This window comes from Nesoenas mayeri, assembly GCF_963082525.1.
Source record: "Nesoenas mayeri genome assembly, chromosome: 4".
NCBI classification, from domain to species: Eukaryota; Metazoa; Chordata; class Aves; order Columbiformes; family Columbidae; genus Nesoenas; species Nesoenas mayeri.
Genome location: NC_137540.1, coordinates 64,551,238 through 64,576,447, shown reverse-complemented (window position 1 = coordinate 64,576,447; position 25,210 = coordinate 64,551,238). Strand labels below are relative to the sequence as shown.

The 25,210-nt window shown below is 41.7% G+C and overlaps 1 protein-coding gene across 2 annotated transcripts in view; it reads left to right on the top strand.

Moving 5' to 3' along the window:
* The window catches only part of CRMP1 (collapsin response mediator protein 1), a gene marked incomplete at both ends in the record, with an annotated part of 49,572 nt that overhangs the window by 7,325 nt on the left and 17,037 nt on the right, over window positions 1-25,210 (top strand). For both annotated transcript variants that reach the window (XM_080343610.1, XM_080343611.1), the window contains 5 exons: window positions 9,714-9,802; window positions 15,215-15,399; window positions 16,938-17,102; window positions 22,364-22,425; window positions 24,077-24,157. In XM_080343610.1, the coding sequence (XP_080199736.1) occupies window positions 9,714-9,802; window positions 15,215-15,399; window positions 16,938-17,102; window positions 22,364-22,425; window positions 24,077-24,157 (582 nt within the window). The remainder of the gene's footprint in view (window positions 1-9,713; window positions 9,803-15,214; window positions 15,400-16,937; window positions 17,103-22,363; window positions 22,426-24,076; window positions 24,158-25,210) is intronic.

The window sequence follows — 25,210 nt, the reverse complement described above, 5'->3', positions numbered from 1 at the left end:
GAGCACATTTTAGTAAAAAGCATATGGCATGTAAAATGTCTGTTAGAGGACTTGTTTGATCCAGCAGCGATTGCAACTATTGAAACATAATTGGTGTGAGCTCAATGAAGAGGAGGTGTGAAGACAGCTCTACTGAGCAAAGGGAGAATAGCTAGTCAACAAAGCAATGCAAGAGTAGACATGGGAGAGGCAAATGGTGCCCAAATCTTTTAGAAAAGGCAGTAATGTTCCTGGGAATGGTACAAGGGTTGTCATATGACTGGGGGAAGGAGCTTCTGGTCCTGAGCTGGGCAGACTGTAAGGCATGGGGAGACAGAGCTCAAAAATGTGGTGTTACAGAGGAAGGATCTCACTATTGAGCTTAGGAAGTAAAAATAAGAGTTGGCACAAGCTGAGAAAAAAGAAGCAGATGCAGAAAAATGAAGAGAGACTGGAGAAATTCAGAGGAGTGGGCACAAAGAATAATTTTAGTTGTAGCCTTTTGAAGTGATTGATTTGAAGAGAGCTGAGAAATAAGTAGGCTTGACTTGAACATGGCAGAATACTTTGAAGGAGGAAAAAATCTATTCGTCTGGACTTGTGCTGTGTGAGACTTTGGTCTCAAGCTAACTACTGAGGGTCAAGACGGGAAACTTTCTGTTTGGCCTGAGCAAAATGCTGGGTAACGTGAAGTGTTCTGGTGTGAGACAGTGCAAGAGCTGCCAGCCACCAGCTAATTCACTTTTTGGGCATCGGGGTTACATGTCCTACAGATGCAAGGCATGATGAGTTCCAGAAATGGGGAATCGAAGTCCTTGTCTAGGTGTGAATCTCTTCCATATCGCCCCATGTCATGCTTTTTTTCCCCACTCACCTTTGCTTAACAGTATGAAGCTACACACAGATTGGTGTGTGACTTGTCAAAAGTGTTTGAAAAGCCTACTGAGTGCTGGGCATAGGAACAATGTCTCACATTGTTATTTTCCTATTGGTGCAAGACTTGGACTGATTTAAACAGCACTTTTGGTCTTGCTTTAAAACACCAAGGCCTGGGACCCCTTCTTATTCTGGAATATTTGCTTAACACTTAAAGTTACATTTTTCCACCTGTAGCTGTTTAGTAGACTTGGCCCCTCACAGTTAACTTGTCTGTCAGTGAACATTTGTGAGTTCACATTGCATATTCCACTGGACTTGGCAGCTCTGGAGATGCTTTAGCTGCTTCATTAGAAGTTGTTGGAATTCCAACCACCATTTCTATGATTCTGTGTCAAATCTTTTCCTTTCCTTTTTCTACAGGAGAAAAAGTGGCCACAATGTTTAAGCCAATTCCATCTGGTGTCTTGAATTACATTCAGAGTAGGTTCTTCTGGGGACATTTCTATAGAGATTGAAGCTTTTGGCAGAGGGACAGAAAGAAGGGTTTGGGGCAGTGATTCATTTAAGTGCCACAGCAAGTTTGTCAGTCAGTGCCCTCAGTAGGGCATCTGGGTGTTCAGCATCATAGCTGATGCCACCATCGGGAGCTGAGCTGAATTTTGCTGGAAGCTGGACTGGTTTGGAAAGGGGATACTGGATGTGTGGGAAGATAACTGATGGGGTGAGGTGGGTATTCAGCAGGTCTGAATCTCCTCCTTACAAGTGCCAAGAGTGACTACTGCCAATGAACCACTTTCCTGACAAGAGATCAGGGTCTGTTTTCTGCTTTGCTGCCATTTATTTCATAAGCAAGTTTATACACATAGTAAAAGGGAGAAGTTTCATTTTCCTTTGCGGGAGCCAAGGGAGCCCACTGGCTTGTGAAGCACTTGGACACTGTGAGAGTTGGAAAAAATTTCTTGCTGCTTTTGAAGGGATGAGAAAGATGGAACAGAGATAAGCAGCAAAATAATTTGCAGGTTTCTGATCTTGCTACATGTAAAGTTGATGGCATTGTCCCTTGGGACAGAGATACTTGGGGATTACTTTTGCTTGTCCCTTGATACGCTTGTCACAATGCAAAGTTTCTATTTGTAGTGCATGCCCTGAAGAGGTTAAGGCCTCAGCTCTTGCTTAGGTATGTAGTAAATGTCTCCAACTAATAAATGTCCCCACTGATTTCAGGAAAATCTACGCTCAATGTAAAATCTCTAAGTAAAGCTGATCACCCTTGTCCACCTTGCACGTGACTGGCTAAGGGACCATGCGATGCTCAGAGCTGGGAGACTGTGAAAGTGTTGTTCATGGGCTGGTGCTGATACCACAGGAGATGAAGCAGCAAGTGTCGCAACTTATATTGCAGGGGAAGTAGATACATGAGGCAACACAACAGCAAAAAGTGTCCAAGTGCAAACTGTGCACATCTGTATCCACTGCATTAGTCGATTGTGAATTAGCATTGCTAACATCATATTCAAGGACATTTTCTGCTGTTCTGCTTCCCTTGCATCCACCTCCTTTGTCAGAAAAGGGTTTCCTTATGGTCTTAGGCAGATTTCGACTGAGTGATACCAAGGCTCATGTGTCCTAGTAACTTGATGCAGGTTTCTAACTACAACTTAGATAAAACTCATCTTTAGTTCAGTGGCACGCAGCAGCCAGCCATGCTGTAAATTGCTGTTACTTTTTCCCAAGTTTAACCTTTCCTATGAAAGCCTTGCTGAGATTTTGAGATCAGCTCTAATTGACGTAACCTGTGTGCAACCCAAGAGATGGCTATAACAACACACAGTGCAATGGGTTCAATCCTCGAGCCCATACTTAGTTGAAACCCCTGCTGACGCCAATGAATATTGTCATCAATAAGATGTTTGTTGTGCTTCCCTTCTAAACACAAAGCAAAGATGACATTTACAGTGAAGACATCCCCATGGAGTTTGTAGCTGTAGGAGTAGCCTTTTTAGACTGTGTGATTAAGGAGTGAAATTACTAGCTGAATAGAAAGTCAGGTCTCCAAAGGGGAAACAAAAGAACATCAGATCTTTTAAATGAATAAAGATGAATGAATATATTGGCTACAGACCAAGGTAGAGCATTACTACCATCAACATAATCCTCCTAAATTAATTGCCATATACTGGAGTGCATTTGTTAGGAAAAAAACCTTAAAAGCAGGATTCTCCATTAGTGATGAATCGGAAATGATGCCTAGCTAAAAATTACTTCCTATTGAGGGTAACCTAGACGTGAAATTCTAAAGGAAGAATGGTGCTGATTAAAAGCAGATCTTCTACAAGCAGACAGTACTTCATGAAATCCCATTTACAGCTCTTTGATCCTTATGAAAGTATTTTAACCAAGCATTCCTCTTGGGAAGGATGTCTTTCTTCCTGTGCCATTAAGTTAAAAAATGTTACTTAACTTGTAAGTACTTTGCTAAAAAAGGGTAATTTAACTGTATTGTATCTCAACTGGCTCTGAATCTGAACAGATCTGACAATAGATAACCAAATATATCCACAAAAGAAATATTTTAAAAATCTTTTGTATATTATGGGAAATAACTCTGCAAGGAGGAATGCAGAGAAGCACAGAGGAGCTCTGAGTGTATCCCTCCGTTGTCTGTCAGTGGGACATTTGCCTTTGAGAAACTTCTCCCTTGCAAGTTATGTTCTTGTGGAGATTTGGGTGATCAAGGAGAACACAAACTTCAGCCTGTGGCTTTTGAACCTTCCCTCTAAATTGGGGATGCTGTGTATTTTCTAAGTCTTAGTGACCTTTTTAAAGCCTTAGCGACAAAGGATTCTTCCTTGCAAATGCTAAAAAAAGGACAAATGAATGCCTTGTCTGAAACTGTGATAATGTAGCCTAATGCCTTCTTATGTCTGTTGTGTTGCTTAATCTGATGTCTTCTAAACCACACACACTTACAGGCAGAGAACCAGAAATACAGGTGGATTTGGAAATTAAACTGTTTTCAAATTGCTATTTAGCATGAAATCCTTAGTCATCTTCAGGGCCATTGACTAATCTGGATTCTAGAGAATACAGCCCTTGTTGCTCTGGAGATGTAAGGACAATGGTATATTCTAGTAAGTCCTTAGAATTATGCAAAGGATTAAATCACTGTTGAGTGTTTTGTACTCCTTTAGGCCTGGAAAGTCTGGGGCTAAGCGTGTTGCAAAGACTATTTCAGTTGGCCATGGCTGCAATGCAGCAATCGTAGAAGCCCAAATCCAAGGATGAAGCAGCATTTAGACACATATGCTGGGTATGCTGTATAAAGTTCATTGTAGCTAAATTATAAATCAAATTATAAATAATTAAAAATATGTTATTTACTTGATATGGAGTTGGAGATGTAATATGTAGATATTCCTTTCATGGAAGAAAACGAAAAATGTGATAGCATATATCAGAATTGAAGTCTGGACAGATGCTGCTATTTGATGGAAACACTGTTCTTGAATTCTCTTTGAATCTTTTCAGATAGCTAGAACAGATAAAGGCAGATTTCTTCTTTTTCTTTTCTTTTTTTTCCTCATGCTCCACCTTGTCCGATAGAGGTGTGGTTTTCTCTGGAAGGTGCCTGCAGTGCAGTACCAGGGATATCAATACTGTAGAGAAGTGTGTGGTTTGCTCTTGTGCTGCATTGTATTTTGACATGCTGCACCAACTTAATACTTGTTTATTAAATTATCAGAAGATGGCAGTTTTATTTCTTATATTACTTTGTTTTTCAGTAGTTCTAGAAGCAGATTGAGAACTATATGTGTAAAAAATGTATTTGAATTTTGTTGTTTGTGATATTTTTAAATACCTGTAGCTCTGAGTGGGGTAGATGAAGTAAAGAAAGGCTAATTTTAAATTTCTTTGCAATTGTTCCTGCTCTAACATTTGAATCTAACATTTGGATCATATTTACAAATAACACAGAGCAGAATGATTTACTGGCCAAGGGAATTTGAGTTCTCTTATAGCTGTGCAGAGCCCACTGCAGAACTGAGGACGGCAACAGGGCTCGGGCTCATTAGCCAGCAGGTTGATGCAGATGCTGCTTGTCTCTGCTGGCCTTGTACCTTTGGAGTGTATGAAAATAAGGACATGTTTCACAAAAGCTGAGACAAGCTGATTTTAAAACCTCAGCAAAACAGGCAATTTGTTCAAATTGTGCCTGTCACTAGCTTACAGATATTTCATGTTGCCCCTACCGTAATGCAAACAATAGTTGTAAGGGAGTGAAAGCCACAGCCTTGTGTCTGAGCAGCCAGCCCCTCCTCCTGCATGCAGCAAATGATGCTGAGTTTGTGGCATCTCCTTCTGCTGCCATGAAAATTGCTGTCATGTCACAGACTAAGCTCTGTGGCTTTGCTGCCAGATTAAGCAAGAGAAGCTAGATCGCTGTTAGCAAAGAATCACCAGGAAAGCAGTGTGCAGGGTTTGAAGGTAAAGAGCTGTGAACACAGGAACGACTATCATACTAAACAGCAAGCTCAGCCGGGAGGTGCTGGAGTGCTTGTAAAATGGAGCTGCAGTGAGACAGAAGATAAGCATCATTGCTGTGCTGATGCTGTGTCATAGCCAGGCACAAGGCCTGGAAGCAAACAGCATTGCACTGATGTAGTCGCATCATTGCAGCAGTGATGGGCGGAGGAGAAGCACCTCAGCTCCCACACCTCACAGTGATTGCTGAGCAATGGCATGGGTTTGCAGCAGTGCTGTCTGCACTTCACATGTGAATGAGAGCAGGATATTTTTAATCTTGTAATCTTGGCACCTGGTGAATTGCTCAGTTAATATGTTCAATATATACCCTGCTCTCTGTTTTGCTGTGTTCTGTGCTGTTTCCTTGGCAGGCTGGAGGGAGGAGAGGGTCCTGGCAGCTTTCCTCGCCTTACACTGGGGAGAACTGGATGGGCAGCTGCTTCTGCCAGGCGATGCACTGAAAACTTGGTATGGAGCCTTTAGGGCTCAGCAGGCAGGGCACCAGTGACTGAGACATCTGTTAGCTGAATATAAAGGTGGCAGCCACCCTAGAAAGGTTTACATGCTTGTCACCTCCTATGTTGAGTAATAAATGTGTTGTTTTGTACTGTGAGAGAGACCAAAGGTCACTGGAGTGGCTGAGGATACATCTGAGAGCTAGGCAAAAAAGGTGTCCTGCCTGAAGGGATTTACAGCTGGGAAGGGGGAATATGGATCAGTGCTGTGTGATTAATTAATGAGCTTCAGGTCACTCCTCCCTCCAGCCCCCTGTGCTTTCCCCGGGCTGCTATGGAGTGTGTCTGTCCTCCAACCTGGAACCTTGTCCAGGTAGAAGAGGATTTTGGTTCCTCATTTTTCTGGACATTTGGCAGTTGGCAAGAAAACTGCAAGCAGCCTGCATCAGGCCCCTGGTAAATAATAAATGACTCCTGACCATGCACAGCTGGGCTGTGCGCCCGAGGAGGCTAACCTACTTCTCAGACCCCGTGTGTGCCCGGATTTCTGTCTAGGATTTCACTGCTGCAAGTGCCAGTGACCTAAAACAGAGAGGAGCACGCAGGCATCAGTGGCCATGGCCATGGTGCAGCGTGGCAACGTCCTTTTCCCTTCAGGCCAGGGCTGTCCCCAAAGCTCATGCTTAGGCTATAGTGGGGCCGAATACTCACATGCTTCCACGGGCTTGTATGAAAGTTTATTTCACGAAGAGCATAGCAAATTGCTTGTCAACATTAACCCATGCCTCCCTGCTAGTCAGTTGCATTTGTGTAATTTTTCCATTGCGTTAGTGGAAGTGTGTCTATGGGTAGATGCATGCAGGTGTTTGGTACTGCTCTTTGGCTCAGGACCAGTCATCCCTGGTGCAGAGTAGGGTGCAAGAGGCAATGCCTGTTTGCTGGGGCACAGGTGCTGCTGAGGTGGCCACAGAGCACTGAAACCCCACCTGGGTTGCTTGTGCCCATCAGCACTGTCTGTGTAAAGGCACCCTGCTTCGCTTGTGCTCTTGGCTTGCAGCGATCCGTAATGTGTCCTACAGACATGCTGACAGCTCCAGCTGGTTGGGAAAAGTGCCAATGAAACCCTTTTTCTTCTGAATTTGCTGGAATGGAAATATGTGTCTATGAAGTCCCAATGAAAGCTGAGCAGAGCTCCACGGCAATCTCCCCAGTGGCTTGGCAGGCCACCTGGACTGCATCGAGATTTGTGGTTTTTCGGCAACCTGGTCTCCCATGGCTTCCTATTGCTGGCTGGGGCAAGCTTAGGCACAGGCCAGCTCAGCTGCAGGATCTGCTTCCTTTTGCAACAATTTTGAATGGTTTGTATTTTCTTCTGAGCGGGAAGGTGTAAAGAATTAAAACATTGAAAGTCTGCATAAAGTACTGTTTTCTTCACCAGAATTTCATAGACTCTCTGAAATTCTGAAGGCGGCAAGATGTTGTAGCTAAACATTCAGTAATCCTTTATAAACTGTGACAGGCTTAATTTAATGGATAACTCACATAATTGAGTGCTTTCTTGAAACTGCATTTGTATCCTAAAAGTCCTGAAACTAAAAAGTTTCAGATTATTCTATTGCCTGGTTTTGCCACTTGTGTATGTGTATTTACATATAAAAATGTGTAAAATCCTTATGTCAATGATTATTTTTCTGGGATTGTACTTCTGCTTTATTGTAGTCTGCCTTGTTTTCCCAGCCTGTTACATTTATTTCTATTTATTATGCATCTTCTCCTGTTTTAAAAGAAATAAAATGTGGAAAATCTTGGTGAGCATGTAGATTTTTGACTCATTAGCAGTGACAGATGCAGTGCTCTGGTAACGTGCCCTGCCTGTGTCAATAAGCTCTTGCCTCTTGTAATTGGGCAGTATTAATGTTTAGAAAGGCAATTGAATGAGCTTAAAAAGGGCTCACAAGATGGTGGTCTCTGCAGGTCAGCAGGCAGTGTAGTAAATCATCTTGGTGAGGAGATGCAACTGCCAGCACGTGGCAAAATAACTTATTAGTGTTTGGGTTGTTGATTAACAAGTCCTGCAATTACAAATGAGAGCAGAGAGGCTGGGGAGAAAACAGGGAGCCTGCTCTGGCAAATTCCAGGCTGGGGATGTGCATTCACGTCCTTTAAGGAGGGGGTACCAACATCTGAGGCAGGTCCTGGGGACATACTTCATTGTATTTTGGGCTTTGTTTCCCCCAAAGTTTGTCTTGCTGCTGCAGCACATGGAGAACAGCCTCAGACCTTCTGTGTACATACTGTTTTGTCATGCGCTGTATTTGAAATGTCTTTTTCCACTTTCTTTCTCTCCTTAAAATGTCTGCTTCTCCATTTTTAATTTCCTAGAATGATATGGAGGGCGACTGAAGCTTTGAACCTGCAAAATATTCAAATGCAAGCTGAAAATGCTACATGTAACTGAAGAAAGGTTGTTGTAACACTCCTGGCTCTGACTTAGCACTTTTTAACCAACACATTTTCAGGAGGTCTCTAGTGTTGTCCTGGTTTTAGAGACGAGGAAACATATCAACTTGTTTAGTTGTTTTCTAAACTGGGAACTTGGGACATGCATAGTTTATATGTGTGAGTCATCCTGTAATTAACCCAAGAATTAAGTCTGGAGTAAGTAGTATAAATCAAGGATAAAATGGAGATTCTGAGTTATTGTTTAGTGAGCCAAGGAAATAATTTACAATAAATGGCTTTTTATATATATGTATGGGAAAAGAAGGTTCTGACTGCCTTACACTATTCCAGCATTTACAGTGACTTGGCGAAAGTCTTTCCAAAAGTGTTATGTACTGAAGTTACAGATTTGCCCTATCTCTGGATTGGTGGTAGAGTGCTTTTGTTTCCAGGGTGACCTCTTCAATGAGAGAGTTAAGTATTGGTTCTCAAGAATATGCAGTGGTAAAATTTGCTTTCTGTAAAATGTATTTTTTGAGAACAGAATGTAACCATTTGAATAGAGAAAAATGGAAACAGATGATTGTTGTGAACAGTGCCCAGCAGACCCGATATTTGAACAGTTCTTCACAGGAAAAAATGTTTGCTTTCTGGCACTTTAGAAAATACCAGGAGGCAGTAACTCTTTGCTGTTTCTAGAATATTTCAGGTAAACCAAACTTCTGAGGCTGCGCTCCTGGCTTCATTCATGGAGTGAGATACAGTGTGGGGAGCCTCAGTACAGAGTGCCTTTGAGTAATCAGCAGCCTGCGACCTGCAAGAATGACAAATTAGACACCTTTTCATTCTTCATGCCCACTAGAAACAAGATTTTCTGTGGTCGGTCTGTAACACAGTGCAGAAGGCACAAGTGGTGGCGCAGCTGCGTTTACTCTGCTGAGCTGATGTTGATTAAAGCAGTTTCCCTGGGCAGGAGTTTCTGCATTATAGAGCTCAGCAGTCTCTCCTGACCTTGTCCCCTCCCATTTCGAGCTCAGTTGCTCATCCAGGGCTGCTGAGAATCCCAGGTGAGCTCAGCTTGGTCATTCCAGTGTTGGGCAGTTTATTCTGTGGGCTTCTCTTCCCTTTTTGGCCTTTGTACAATAAGGTGGTGGTAAAAAGGGAAGGTAGTGGGATTTCAAGTGTTTTCATGTGCAATGAGTTCTGCTTTGACAAAAAAGAAAGAAAGAAAAAAATGACTGTGATGGCCATGAGGCCGCGTGTTCCAAAAGTCAGAAGTAAACAGTAAACCAATGTTTTTTGTCTTCACTGTCTATGTATCTACCTGAATCTATGGCATAGAACTTTATATAGGGTAAGTGCTTTGATGTTAATGGCTTTCTATAAAATGTAAGTTTCAACAAACCCACATTTCTTCCTCTTTTTTTCCCCCAGAGTGACCGACTACTCATTAAAGGTGGAAGAATTATCAATGATGACCACTCCTTCTATGCAGACATATACCTTGAAGATGGACTTATAAAGTTGGTTTTTTAAAATATTGAACTTCTTTTGCATGCTTGTTAGTGTAGAATACTGTGATTTCTTGATGGTGCTGACGTGAAATCTTTCAGCCAGCATCCTGGTTACCTCTAGATGTGGGGCCGTAGTAGAGGAGTGTTAAATTATGAAATTCTGCCATTTTATCTTTGCTAAGTAGACAATTTCTTTATGGCAAGTTGAAGGTATTTGCTTTGCAAAGACTTCAATCCTAGTTTCTTCTAAAATAGTTAAGACAAATAGGCTTTCTCAAGAAGTAATGCTAAGGACAATGGATATTTTTGAGTCCATGTATGACAGAGGGCTGATTACAGCCTTTTTCTCCACGACTAAGCGGGGTGAATGCAGCCATGCTCTGAAGAACTGTACGTCACAGAAATATGCTCCGTGTTACACAGTGCTAACAGGGACCTGCTCCTTCTCAGTTCTCCTGTTGGTTAATACTGAAGTGCGGCATGTTCTGTTCTTACAGCATTGTTATGCATTGCTCATATGTCCCTTTTCCTATTTAGCAAAGGTATATAATCTTAAATCTTCACACAGTTAGACAGAAAATCTTACTGATTTATCAGGATATAAATTACAGGAACTGGGAAATTATTCCTTAGGTGGAAAAACATTAAATACATGTTACTGATAGCCTGGGAAATGGTGACTGAGATGTCTATTTATGTAGTTTTACTGGTCTTACCTTGGCTTAGTGGAGATGGGGGTCTCTAGTTTACAAAATTATCTAGTGTGTACAAAGCACTCTGACGTACAAAAGGATCAAAGCCTTTTTCTTGACTGCTAAACATTTCCACTACTGGCCTAGCAAGTTTGGTCTCCAGAGGCTACAGTTTAATGCACAGAAACATAATTATGGCTATCTGGTAAATAATTAATTACCTACTTGTTCTCAGAGCTGCTTTTTGTGAGAAGATACCATCAGATTAAAAGTTTGATTCTTTATATATCTGTGGCTACTTACATTATTAATGATTCAGGTTATTATAACAGAAGAAATTCTGAACACTTTTGTCCATGGACTGTGCAGTTTTCTTTTTAATGCTTCACTCTGCCATTCCAGTTGTATTGTTGCTTGCATTGCAGAAGTGGCAAAAGGAGCATATTGTTTCAAGTGGAGAAGGCACACGATTTTGAACATGTATTTTTTTTTTTTTTTTTAATAGCAACTATCAGCCAAGTTGTACTCTCTTTGATAGGCATTTTAGTTGAGTTTTTCTGTGCTTGCTTTGTTCAGATGTAAATTTCCTAGTAACACTTACAAGCACTAGAACTGATGTGACAACTAAGTGCATGAGATGCTGAGAGTCTGAAACTGCTGTGGATTTTTTGCCTTGATTGTAGAAATGCAATGGTATTTGGTAGGCAGGTTAGCAATGCCAGGCTTTCAGCTGCCCTTGTTAAGTGCATAGACTCTGTCTGAAATCCGTGCATGGATCCATACATCCAGAATGTATCTCAGTAGCCCAAGATAGCTAGGATTAATAATGAGTAAACAGGCAGTATTTTAGTTTTATAAATGCCTTTCTTTATCTTTGCCCAAGGAGGAAAGTTTACTATTCAACACCTCAAGTCATGCCTGGTTTCCTGGATTTAGATGACCCAAGATTTTTCTTCGTAAACTGTGCAAGTAGTCCTGGTCTGAAAAAGCCGCTAATTTGTGAGAGCAGCTTGGTGTGAGATGGACTTGAGTCCTAACTGTGTTTGGATGATAAATTCTGCAGTCTAGGAAAGCATTGTATTTTCTGGGATTGGTCTCTTTTAGGTTCTCCAGCTGGAATTGCCCATTGTGTCTCAATATTTAACATTGTTAAATGGTTCTCAAGATCCTTTGGAGCAGGACTTTGAACCTCGGGCATCTACATTTCAGCTGATGCCCTAACTCCCCAGCTGCAGATCCCGCTGATAATACAGAATTCTTTCCACAGAATGGAGCAGACACAAAACCACTCAGCCCAGAATAGGAAATAGTGTCCTGGTTTTGCTGGGATATAAAATATCTGGGTTAATTTCCTTATTCTGCAGTGGAAACTCACTGAAAAATAGATGGTTGGGTTTCTCTTGCAGACTAATAAAATCAGTAGGGTCTTTTAATGCTTGTGTCCCTGCAGACTGTCCTGCAGAGAGGAATGCAGATATAACCTTGAATGTGAAGATTAGCTATAGTTTGGAAGATGGTAGGTGCATTCTTGTACCCATCAATGCTCAAACCAGCTCTCTAGGTATGAGGGAGCACTGGTGCATGTGGATTTTTCTTAGCTGAAACTGAAGCCCTGCAAACTCAGATGACAGCTGAGAGCCAGTTCTCTGGTATCTAGTAATTTAGATATCTAGTAATTTAAATTGCTGTTGGCACATAAATAATATATTTTGCCTACATCTATCCTGTCCTTTGTTATCCCTGTGAAGAAGTGAGCCCTGGTTTCCATGCCAAGCAGCAGGTCACACAGTCTGGTACTTGTTGTCCTCTGCTCTGTTCCTGCCAAGGAGAAGGTTGGGTCCCTCCAGGCTGGAGGGGACCGACAAGTGTGCAAGATGGGTGACTGGGTATGGGGTCTTCAGAGCTGGGCAGGAGATGAGCCAAGTTAGAGGGAACCTCAGACTCCTAAAAGAGATCTGGGCTTGATAATGACAGAAATAACTCCATGGCATCCCAGGGGGGGAGGATTTCAGCTTTCTTGGGTTAAGCTTATGAAGAGTTGAAGCTTGCTGTTTCCATTGTGCTTTAATCAGCTTGTGTACGAAAGAATTTACCAGTTTGTTCAGCTGAAGGATGCAGACAGCATCAACTTTCCATGCGTCTGATTTTTCTAGTTGCTGGTGCATCAGAAGACTAGCTCAATCACTTATACAGTGTCTAGAATACAGTTATCTATGCTATTGTATTTTTCACCCACAAGTAACTGAGCCCCATTCTTATTAACCTACACTTAGAATTAATGAGTGAGCAATTCAGGAATTCTGTCACGTTATTTCTTACTCTCTGTTCTAGTCAGTCTGAATAAAAATAACTTTGAATGCCAGTGAAGATCAGCCTTCTCCCAGCCTTAATCTTGATGCCAGGGCAAGAGATGAGACAGGCTCCTGACAGGTAATAGCACAGCATCATCCACACAGGCCATGTGGTCCCAGGTCCATTCAGCATTGATGACTTCAGCTGTTGCCAAATAAGCTGTTACTCAACTGTACACTGAAAATAATGAGCAGTGAGTCATCAAAAAACTTCAGTACATACTCAGCACTCTTTCAATTCATTAGAGTTGAATAGGGAACTTGTAGATTCTGATTGTGTAAGAAAATTAAAATGAATTGCTTTACATTTTTGTGTATGTTTTCTTTAATATTTTCAGAAGGTGTGGTAATCCATGGAGGGCAATTCCACCTTAGACACCTTAGTCATCTAGTCCAACCCCCCTGCCATGAGCAGGGACATCTGCAAGCAGATCAGGTTGCTCAGGCCCCATCCAACCTGGTCTTGAATGTTTCCAGGAATGGGGCATCCACCACCTCTCTGGGCAACTTGGGCCAGTATTTTACTATTCTCATTGTAAAAAATTTCTTCTTCATGTCTAGTCTGAATGTCCCCTCTTTTTAGTTTAAAACTGTTACCCCTTGTCCTGTCGTAACACGCCCTTCTAAAAAGTGTGTCCCCATCTTTCTTGTAGGCTCATGTAGTAGAGTGCCTTATGGTCTGCCTTTGTGAGTCAGATTTTACCAGCAGAGGAGCTTCTTGCATCTTGTTTGTGCAATTGGATGTGCTGGGCTGCTGCTGGCTTTTGCACACATATCAGTTCCCTGTTTGTCATGGTATTATAAGTGTTTTGCAGAGCTGTAAACAGGTTATGACATGCTCCCAGTGCTGTATGTGTTGATGACTGTTAGACACCAGACATGGAGTTGTACAGATTCAAGCCATGATATTACCAGCTCTCACAAGTAAGGCCTTTCGGATTTGTTCAGTGCTGAGCAGCTGAGACCCAGCTCATGATGCTGGGGGTGTTGCTAACCTGATGGCTGTGCTTCCCTCCAGCCAAAACCCAGAGCACTGCGGGAGCTGAGCTGCTGGAGGTGACATTTTTGCATAGCATATGAAACAAATTCTCGACCTCATGGGGCTATTTATTAACTCTGGTGGTTTGGCCAAATTCCAATGTGAATAATTATCCCTGTTTTTTTCACTGTGTTTAATTAATAGCTATATTAATTTTCGGTTCTAGCTTATTGCAATTGGCTGTTAATCAGTTGCTGTATTTTGCTCCATAGGTGGGAGTTGCATTTTAATATGAGAGAAACAGATTCAACAGCTCAGATGTCTGGGGTATTTGTTTAGCTGTGGATAAATGTTATTTTATCCCAGACAAAAGGAAATTAAGGCAAGGGCTGTGTGTCTGTAATATGAGATAAACTAAGTGAACTTAAACTACCTTATACTTATCTCTAAGCCCAAATATATTGTGCTGTAACAGTGCAGAGCCATGGCTTCTACAAAGACCTGTACCTTTTCCTGTTTGGCACCATTTGAAGCAGAAAATAAAAATGTAATGTGGCTTTAAAAGTTAAAGGTTAATTTACTCATAGTTGTGTCCATGAATACTAAAAGTATTTTGGTTGTGAATATCTGGAGTTTGCTTGATATCAGCATGGGGGAGAGATTAATATTTTTAACAGTGGAAAAAAATATCCTGTTTTGAAGAACTGAAGAGGATAACATGGCAGCAGTTAATTAACATTTTCTTCTGCACAGTTGTGCAGAATGTTTCACTAAGTTTTAGCTGTAAAAGAATGATGAAGAATATGTGACGTGGTAGTTTAGAGTTATTTGGGTCTTTTAGATATGTATTTCTGTATCTTAGCGTCTTTAGATTGCTTTTTAAGTAAAAAATTGCATTACTTATTTACAAAGTAATTATACCTCCTTTCTGATGTGCCCTGTGCTTCTGCCATATACTTACAATTCCACCCTGCTGTCATATTTGATCTACATTTTTTTGTTTTCATCTAAGAACTTAATATACAAAACCAGAGCCCCCAAGAGAGTGATAACTCTAGATATTTGTAATTGTTTAAAGACAGGACACTTAAGTCTCACCCTGAATCATATAAAAAAAAAATCAGTTTTTAATGCTGGTGTATTACAGCTTCTTTATTGGCCACTAGAGCAATGCAAAGCGGCCTGAGCACATGGCCCAGCTACTCAGGCTCATGGATATTTTGTTGTGCCAGTGCTGAGCAGCGGGGCTGGAGTGGGTGCTTGAGCTTCCCCTTCCCTTTGGGGTCCCAGTTCTTCCTCTACGGCCCCTTGGTTCCTCTCCCCTACATGCCTCAAATAGCTTCTGTCCCCTACGCTTCTTTGTTTAAGTAGAATAATGTTGGTTTTCCTTGCTGCCCAGGCAAATAGGAGAGAATCTGATTGTTCCTGGAGGAGTCAAGACCATAGAGGCTAATGGGCGGATGGTTATTCCTGGGGGAATAGATGTCAACACTTACCTACAAAAGCCCTGCCACGGAATGACTACTGTTGATGACTTCTATCAAGGCACAAAAGCAGCGCTAGCAGGGGGCACCACCATGATCAGTGAGTACTAGCAATACTAACTCTTCCCACCTGAGGCTGAGGCTCATGTAGCACACGTGGGGATAGCTACAGGAGGCTCCATACTGATTTTCTGAGATCTTCTGCAATTAATCTTCATATTTCTGGGCAATGTGTTGGAGATCCATTCATCATTGTCACCCAGGGTTGGCCTGAAAATGAACCTGCTCTCAGAAAGAAACAGCATCATGGGGATTTGTCTCTTGGATTTCCATCTGAAATGCAGAGCAAACATTGAGGGATAATATACCTGCTCCTGTGATTTTTGAAAAACAATGTTGTTAGTGCTGTAACTATGTGACACAGAAAATCTGACAACGACCTCTTGTTCCCACTTAGTGACATTTCAGGGGTTTTGGAAATGACAAGATGCTTATTTATGGATTTGGAATGGAGAAAGCCCTTACTGGAGGAGCATCTTTCTTGGTGGAAGGCCGAAGTGTTTCTAGTTGTTAAAGACTCTTATTCCATCTACTAGATGGCAGCACAAGATTTATATCTTTCTTAGTAGCAGTGTCTTGGCTTTTGCTTAGATTTTGTGAGGCACTTGTTCAGGTGATACCAAACAGGCTTAGCTTCCTTGTGTAAAAGAGCTACCTGGTGCATTTTACTCCCACTGAATTGGAATGTGGCTTTTTTTTTCTGAGTGGTGTTAGCAATTACCTATGTTCAGCAGTAAGTATCAACTGAAAGGATCTGTGGCAATAAGCACAGGATGCACTGCTGTTTATTACTTTTGTTAATAACTTTTTCAGTGAATGTTCTTCATTCGAGGCTTCCTGTGCTGCATTAGGTTTGCAAATGTCGCTGGATAAGCACGTCTTGCTTTGTTCCCATGCTTGCTTTTGACTTAGCACTGCAAAGATAAGTATATATGCATAAGTACTCATGTCTTTATTTTATGTCAGTAAACATTGTGGCGTCATCAGATGTAGAAAGCCTTGAGACAGTGTAGATGCGTAGTTGCAGCACACTCAGTCTGCCATATAGAGTGGCTGAGAGTTTGTGCTCTACAGCATCTCTGTTCAGACCTTTGGCTGTATTCCCAGTTCTGGCTGCTGAGAAAGCCTTCGACATCTCCATTGATATATTGGTAAGGCAGAGTGGGCCAGTTCAGTGACTGTGAGGCACTGGTTAATAATAATGCTTACCATGAAATATATAGAAATGGACACTCCATACAATAAATACAGATAAGTCCAGAACTTGTGGTCTCTTACAAAACAGTAAAGGGAAAAACAAAGGTTCTCTAAACTGCGAGATGTTTGTCTCTCCCACTGTGTGTCTGCTGATGTTGCAACAACTAGGTTGCCAGACTCAGCTTTAGCATAGACTGTCCACAAAGTCTGCTGTACCTGAGACAGCAGGACCTGGCTAACATCCCAAAGTTACAGTCCACACACTAACTGCCTCCAAGGCTACTGCTTTGGCTGAGATGCTGGAAAGCTGCTTACTCACAGGCACTGAGGAAAACTGAGCAGTGTGCAGTTTGGGTAACAGACACTGAATCTCTTTTCCAGTTGACCATGTGCTTCCAGAGCCTGGATCAAGTTTACTGACCTCCTTTGAGAAGTGGCATGAGGCAGCTGACACCAAATCCTGTTGTGATTACTCGCTCCATGTGGACATCACCAGCTGGTATGATGGGATTCGAGAAGAGCTGGAAGTACTGGTGCAAGATAAAGGTTAGTGATTGAAAATTAGTAGTATTTTTTGCTTTTAATGAAATATATGGAGGTAAAATTTTGAAGTATTTTAATTAATGCATCATCCAAAATGGAAATGCACAAGTGCTGGCTTTGCTGCCCAAGGTTCTGCACTGCCTCGAACTTTTGTGTTCACTTGCTGCTGTGTAACATGGACCTAAAACTTCACCCATTACTGCTAACCAGCCAATAGGGCAAGGTTTACCCCAATACAGGCATAGAAAATTAAACAATATATGTTGTCAGATACAAAGGTATCACTTTATGCTTGTTTGTACATGTGGAAATAGGCTCAGACTTTTCATAGTTAGGTTTTATTTTATGACAGAACTCAGAGATCAGCACTTAGGACAATCAGGCCAGTCACCTTAGATCCTTTATTTCAGGGGTGTCAAACTCATTTTCACCACAGGCCACATCAGCCTCCCGGTTGCCTTCAAAGAGCTGAATGTAATTTTAGGACTGTGTAAATGTAACTACTCCTACTATTCCTTTGAAGGCAACTGCTAGGCTGATGTGGCCCCCTGGTGAAAATGAGTTTGATACCCCTGCTCTGTTTCGTGAATGGAGAGAATGAGACATTTAAAAGTAACAGTTCAGATTTTAACTAAACTGGAACTTGCCCATTTATCTGCTCAAATTAAGCTCAGATATGAGAGGCACATCTGTCTGAGAAACAGTCATCACAGGCTATTGCTTATTTCTCAGCAATGCCTTAGGATAACTTACTTATGAGACTAGATTTTTTTAATAAAATATGCCTATATTTTAAAATAGGTTCAAGTTATTAGAAAAAAGTGATGCTAAACTTAGGTACATAATATTGAAAAAAAAGTTCTGATTTCTGAAGTGCTCGATCTCCAGTGGCTTTCCCTGAAGTTACTAGAAGACTCCTTGTTTCGAGACTTACAAAAACGCAGGTCACTTATTTAGGAATCTATTTAAGACACTTATGGGCTTGATTCAGCTCCATTAACAGGTCTACTATCATGTGAGATGCTGTAGATTACCCTATCTGGACTCCAGCTACCATGCCAGAATAGTACAGATGAAACCTCTCGTAAGTCCTTTTCCATACATGCAGACTCAGTGTGGCAGTTTCATATATGAAGGGAATCTTGTTGAAACCAGATATATATGTGTGGGCAATTGAATCTAGACTTCAGAAAACAATAATTTTGATCTAGTTCCTCAAAATTCTGTCTAATAGCATGGATTTTTTTGTCCAGAAACGTATTTTTTTTCAAATGTTTTTCACTTGATACTTTCCTTGAAAATTCATTGATATTAATTAGGAAATATTTTCCAAAATGATATTTAGTTACTCTGGGTAAATCAGAACGACTCTTGTGCTGGGAAGTCTGAGTAATATGTGTATGCAGCATCCTTTGTAAGGTGTAGTGCTAGTGATGACTTAGATTTGAAAAGTGCTCTTTAAATAGAAATATACTATCAAAGTAGAAAATCAAAGCAAAATCCTATTTTTGAGTGAGCAGTTTTTCACTGAGATACAATGGAGGTGCAGCCATGTAGGGGAATTTATCCTGTGTTGCAGCATGCTAGCAGTACACATGCTGTATAATCAGATTTTAAGCAACAAACCCCTTCAATCAGCAAGATTAAACATAATTTAAACAAATGGCAGCTAATCTTACATAGCTCTTTATTATATAGGTGATTTTTACAAGGTGATGACACCTGTCAACACCGATGGTGTCAAATCTGTGCCGTTTCCCTGCTATCAGCATTAACATGGTTATGCTGCTGTGCATTAGCTGGCTATACTCTCAGACAAGTATACTGTGCCTTGTTTCAAAGGTTGCATACTATTTTGCAGAGCTCCCAGATCACAGATGGCTCAGCACTCCTAAATTTGCCTGAGGGCTTACATTAAAAGCCTGATGCAGGCAGGTTAATAGTTCTCTCCAACTGTAGAAATTTGAGTTTTCAATATAAATCTGACCTACCATTCACTCTTCGGGGCAAGCAGGAATCTGTTCATTGGTTCCTTAAATGGAATGTGTGATGGGACCCTTGGCGGCCTCTTTGGTGGCAATAGCATTAGGAGGTCACCTTTGTTCTCACAGATGCTGCAGTATGTCTCAGGCAGTCAATGTGAATTACTCTTGTGTTAGGAGACACAAAGTAAGGATGAGTATGAAAGCACAAGCACAATAGGAAATATTTCAGTGTGGCAGGGGCTTTCAAATTAATGGATAGTATCTGCTGATAATTGGAAACATTTGAGCCAGCTGGTGCAAATAGACTTGATGTTGATGGAGTGACACTGGTTTTCATCAGCTGGGAATCTGGATTGAATTTGTTCTGGGCTGATTGTCTGGTGGGTGAGTTAGCAGAGTCACAGGGCCCAGCTAATCATGTTTCAGTACTGTGTGTGCCTAATACAATCTTGGCATGAATAACAGGGGAGCTTCTGTTGAGGTGCCTTGTCATGAGGTATAATTGAGTAATTGATCAGTTTTAAATCAATACAAAGCTAATTTAAGGAGACACAAGCTTTGGAAGGACCTAAGGATTTTGTAGAACAAAATGTTGATTATAAAGATTCAGGCTTGTAGCATTTTGGCAGCTAGTTTGGAATCAGGCTTCTCCAGTATATGCAAAGGAACAACAGCCGGAAATGTGTTGGCAGGTGCCTCACTGGTTCCTTTAAGCACTGTACTTTGTCACTGTTCAAAAAAACCTGTAGCACCGTATGAAATTTGGAGAGGATCCTGTTGGGTACTCCTGGTGTGCGAACAAGCAGGACATTAAGAAGAATGTAGTAGGCAAAAAATGTTAAGCATTAAGGTCAATAGACCATGGATCAGGTCTTTTGAAAAGCCACATATTTCCAATGATTAGATCAAGACACGACATTAGGCACAGAGTCTAATCTTGGATAAATGTATACGTAAATTGTTGTTATTCTATCTTGGTATCTGGTAAAGGTATCTGTTTCAAACCATCTCTCCTGTTAGCTGCAAAGGCAGCCCATGAGATGCCCTTCCACTTTGTATCTATATCTGCTGTGGTAGCCAAGGGTGTGGATGTGCATTTAGATCGGAGAACTCTGCTTCTGGGCTGTGAGACCTCTTGGTATGGGGCAGGCTCAAGATCTGATGGCGGGATCCCTGCTGGGATCCCTTCTACTCTCATTGACTTCAGGCAGAACATTAACCTTAGTGGGAGCAAAACTCATAGTTATTTTACCATGATGATATAAAGGCAATTAAGAAAAAAAAGGAAGAGAATTCGTATTACTTGGGTCCATGTATGTCTTCCAGCCATGGTCTCCAGAGAAAGCTGCCTTATCTTGTGTGGGACTGTGACTAAATGAATTACCTTTGGCTAGATCCCAGTGGATAAGAGAGCAATAGGTAACCCAGCTCGTTGCTTATAGAGAAATGTGTACAAGGGGATTCAGTCGTGTGCCTTCACTGAGGCTAGTCGGTATGGCTCGGACCAGCCTTGGCATGTCTCTCATTGCTTCACGTGTGCATGGTCACCCATGCAGAAGGGTGGCTCCCAGCTGCAGCTGACATCTGAGACGTGGGGTGGGTTTGTGAAGAGAAGCAGAGCTTTCCTCCAGGGCAGGCAGCTGTGATCAGTCAGAGGAGTGGAAGATGGTGCTGCAGGCATGAGGCTGTAAGCGCTGGCCCCAGGGAAGGCGTAGTCCAGCTTAGTGTTTCAAAGCAGGGACACACTGAGTGCATTCAAACCATGTAATGAGGAATAGGCTGAGGGATTACAGTTAGTAAAGCCCATGTGTGTTTTCTGGGAACTTGAGAAACAAGAAAATCAGAAGAAAAGACAGGTTCCCAGGCTGATGGGGATCCACAGTGCAGGCTGGATTTGCTGAGTGTGGAAGTCAGCAAGGGAGGGCCAACTCCTGCTTTGTATTTCTCCCTGAGCTGCCTGGCTTTAGCAGGAAGACATAATACCAGGAATCATTTAAAGGTTTTATCCTGCATATATCCTAGGGTATTTAAATAATGTAATTGTGAATAAACAAATTCTTTGTGTGTGAACAGCTATGGCCTCTGCCCGAGGATATATCTGCACCTTCTAGACTCATGAAGGACTTATATCTTTAACAGAGAGCCTTATTCATTCAGTGTAGCCAACATGAATAACACAAACAGATCTCTTTCTTTTCCTCTTGCCCCAGGAAGCACAGTTTTCTTTACAGCTGTTTTGAAATACAGCGTACGTGGCTTAGACATAGACATCTTAGAATTTATTTTTCTTTTAAGCTAGAAAAGTCTGTGATCAGTCCCTGTACCAAACTGGGGATGTTGTCAGTAGACTAAAGTGTAAGGCAAATTTATAAACTGATATGAATTCATATATACAGAAGATAGGAATAGAAGATGTTTGGAATCCTGTTCTCTTACAATACAATCCCTCTGAGCAAATATTTGAAATAAATGGCAAAACTTGCAGTGCTTTGAATACAGTTGGTCCTTGGCCACTGACACTCAACACTAGCATTTCTTACTGATTGCTAAAATTTGGAGCTGATTTCATGATTTTGTATGACTGCCAATGTAAATCCTTCCATCTTTGGAAGGTGAAAGGAGAGGCATGGTGAGTTGTCCTCGTAACTGGTTTCAGGCTTTGCTTCCACTTCTTCTGAGTGTCTGCCATCAACTAAGCTGGGTGCTTTGGGCAGCGGGTCAAGAAAAAGCAAGTTTGTATGCAAATTCAGATACACAGTTCTTACAGCTTCTCGCCACTCTGGGCAAACTTAACTAGAAGTTTTTTCTATTAAGAAGATTCAGGTCAAGGTGAAGTATTTTCTTGATTAGCTAAAGAAAGCTAAAAAGAAAAGCAGTGATTCACAGAACCTAACAGTTTAAAGTTTAAAACTTTACAAATTCTACATGCTTGCCTTAGCCACCATCACTTCTCTGTGATCTGGCTATAAGCAGTCTCATTTGTGGTGGTGGCTGGCTTGCTCCTGGGCTAAACACGGGCAATCCATAGAGTCCAACAGATTCCCTCAGAGAAGAGAGGATTTGGACTTCTGGTCCTAGCAGCTGTAATGCACCTGTGGAGCTATGCTTTATTTCTGTTAATCACTGGTGAAAAGCCTAGGCCTAGGCTATGACTTATTCTATTATTATTATTCTTATTCTAAAGCCTACTCTATGACTTATTTTTCCTGAAGTTTTTGTTCAAATACAGTTTAAGAACCCACTTAGTTGACAACACATTGTAATTTTGTCTTGGAACAGGTGTGAACTCTTTTCAAGTCTACATGGCCTACAAAGATCTCTACCAAATGTCTGACAGCCAGGTATTGTTCTGAGTGCTTTTCATTGCTGTGATATGTCCTCTCTTCTGTGTTCTCCCAACACTTGAGAAGTTGCTAAGATTGAATCCCAGAGAAACATTCCCACTGACCTGAGTGGCACTGAGGGAAATGTGCAATGGGGGATTTCTCTGTGGAAGGTCAGTGCTGAGCAGTCATTAACATCTGTATGTGTTCTTCCAAGTGCGTGACATTCACTTTCTGCAAAGATTTTTCTGGCGTATCCCAACATTGCAGTCACTCAGCGCTGCTCGGGATTTTGCCCTCACTTTATTTTGCTGTTACCTTTCATGACCTCTAGGTCAGAGAGGGAAGAAGAGATGAAGCACTCGAGGCAGTGGCAGTTTTTCAAGAGTTTCTCAGTTGCTGCAAACAGCTAAATGGAGTTGCTCTTTGGGGGAGGTGGCCCTTTCTCATTAGAGCTGGGGATAACAATGAGCTTGTTTGTCCAGAGCTCATTACAGATTCCAGACTCTTCAGCTTTCCCATTCATAAGTATCAGGTCATTGTAAATGGACAATGGCATCTGTTAGTAATAATAATGTTTGCTTATTCGATTGAGAAAATGTTTCTTTCTTATGTATTCCCAGAGCTATAGCTCTTGGTCTCTTAAATAACTGTTGTTATACATCCATTCCATGTGGTTTTAATTGGAATTTTAGACATAATAATATATAAATATTCTCTGAGAGGCAGTGCCTGTTAAATTCAGTTCCCTGTTGGAATTGCCAAGAGAAATACATCAAACTGTTTAATATGTGGCTAGACTAATGCCTGTTACCTTGCTTAAATGCTCCTGTTGCAGGCTGTGTATTCTGACCCATTCAATACTAGCTGAAGTGCCCTGCTGCAAAGTGGGCACTGAAGAAACCCTGTCTTCACTATGTGTTCTGTGTTTGGAAACTGGGCTCTCCCGTGTTGCTGACATCTGGTTTAAACAGGGAATGTGTTAGCTGAATACCTCTTGGAAAGGGAACTGAATTTTAGTAGATCTATGCTTATAAATTCTCAGTAAAAGCAATAGGATCAGCTGTTTCCTTTCTGCATGGATGGGGTCTGAATCTTAGAAAGCAAACATAAAAAAGGATGCTGTAAAGAAAATATTATAAATTTTAATTGCAGAATTAAGGATGTTGGTGAAAGATTGACACTGTCTTCTCTAAGAAGAGGTTGCAAAATGCAGTTCAGAAAAGACATGTTTTAGCTGTACTAAAAGTGTCTGTAGTCCACTGATTATTCATGGGAATAATTCCATTTTACATTTGCTAAAACTGCAGAAAAGAGACTATTAACTAAACTTAGGCCTGCGCGGAAGGGTGTGAAGAGGTACAAGGGGCTGGAGGAGGAACTGTGTCCAAGGGAGATGTGACCCTGCTCGGACTGCGCCTGTCTTGGTGCAGAAGGGCAGAGGCTCATCCTGGGGCTGCTGATGTGTAAGGGGATGGGTAAATCATCACCAAGCAGTGAAGCTCTGGCTCTGTATAGAAAGCAGAGAGTGGAAAAGGGAGGTAATTTGCAATACACCTAGATAATTACCAGTATAGAAGGTGCAAAACAGAGGGGAACAGAGAGGTCTGAGTGTTAAGTAATGTGTTTTCCTTATTCAGCAGTGTTTCCTTCTTTGTACTACCTGCAGCTTTATGAAGCCTTTACCTTTCTAAAAAGTCTTGGGGCTGTTATCCTGGTCCACGCCGAAAATGGAGACTTGATAGCTCAGGTGAGTGAACTGTCATTTTTACTTCATGAGAAGACAGACACAAGAGAGAAGTAAAACACTCCAGTCAGAGTGTGGGTAGGAAGAAATGAACTACCTGGTAAGTGCCTTAAGTTAGTCTGATGCCCTACACACCACTGGTCTAAAGCCTGGGATGAGAGGATGGAGGTCCTTCTGTGTGCTTTGGTAGAGCATCTGTGACAACTCCTTGCCCTGGCAGCAGATGAGGACTGGATGAGAGGGGCAGAAGGAAGCGAAACGATCTCTTTGAAACCAGCAGAGACAAGTGAAGCAGAACAATGTAAAGCCTTGCTCAGAGATTTTAGGGACAAAAAGTGGAGCTGGGAAGCTTTATGCTAATGCCTCTTGCTGCAGCTATCAGAATAAGCAGCACAGTGAGTTTGGACTGGGTGGTGAAGCTCTCAGACCAATTTATTTTTAAGAATATTCTTATAAATCTCTGAAGTTTGAGAAGAAGAAACCACTGTCATCTTCTAAACATCTCAAAAATGTGCATGAAAGTGTAAGTCATGCTCTTTGAAGATGCCTGTCGGAACTGGGAAACTGGACTCAAATTCAGTATGTTCTGTTAAAATGTCCTGGATCCCCAGTGCACTCTTTGCAGGTCAGGTCGCCCACTTGGGTACTGTCCTGGGAGTGTGCCTTAGGTCTTACCTGTGCCACAGCACATCCAAAGAGATACCCCAAGGACTGCAGTTAATAGGAACCTCCCGCTGATCTTTCAGAGGTCAGGATTCTCCTATAACAACAATGGGCAGGTTTGGTTGGGTGTTGTTATGACTCTCTGCATCTGTGGCAGCTGAATCTTCCAAGGCTGTTGCAGAGATGTCTCCCTCCTCTCATCCCTGCACATGCATAGAGCCCCTCTGAGGTCCATGAGGCTCCGACTGAGCTGACTGATTTATCTGCTGAGCTCTTTATCTGCTGGTTTATCCGCTAAGGACTAGGCTGCAGAGCTGACAGGGAAATTAAAACAGCTGAAAACAAGTTGTCTTTGAGATCTGGACTAGGGAAGCCACATTGTCGTATGATTAA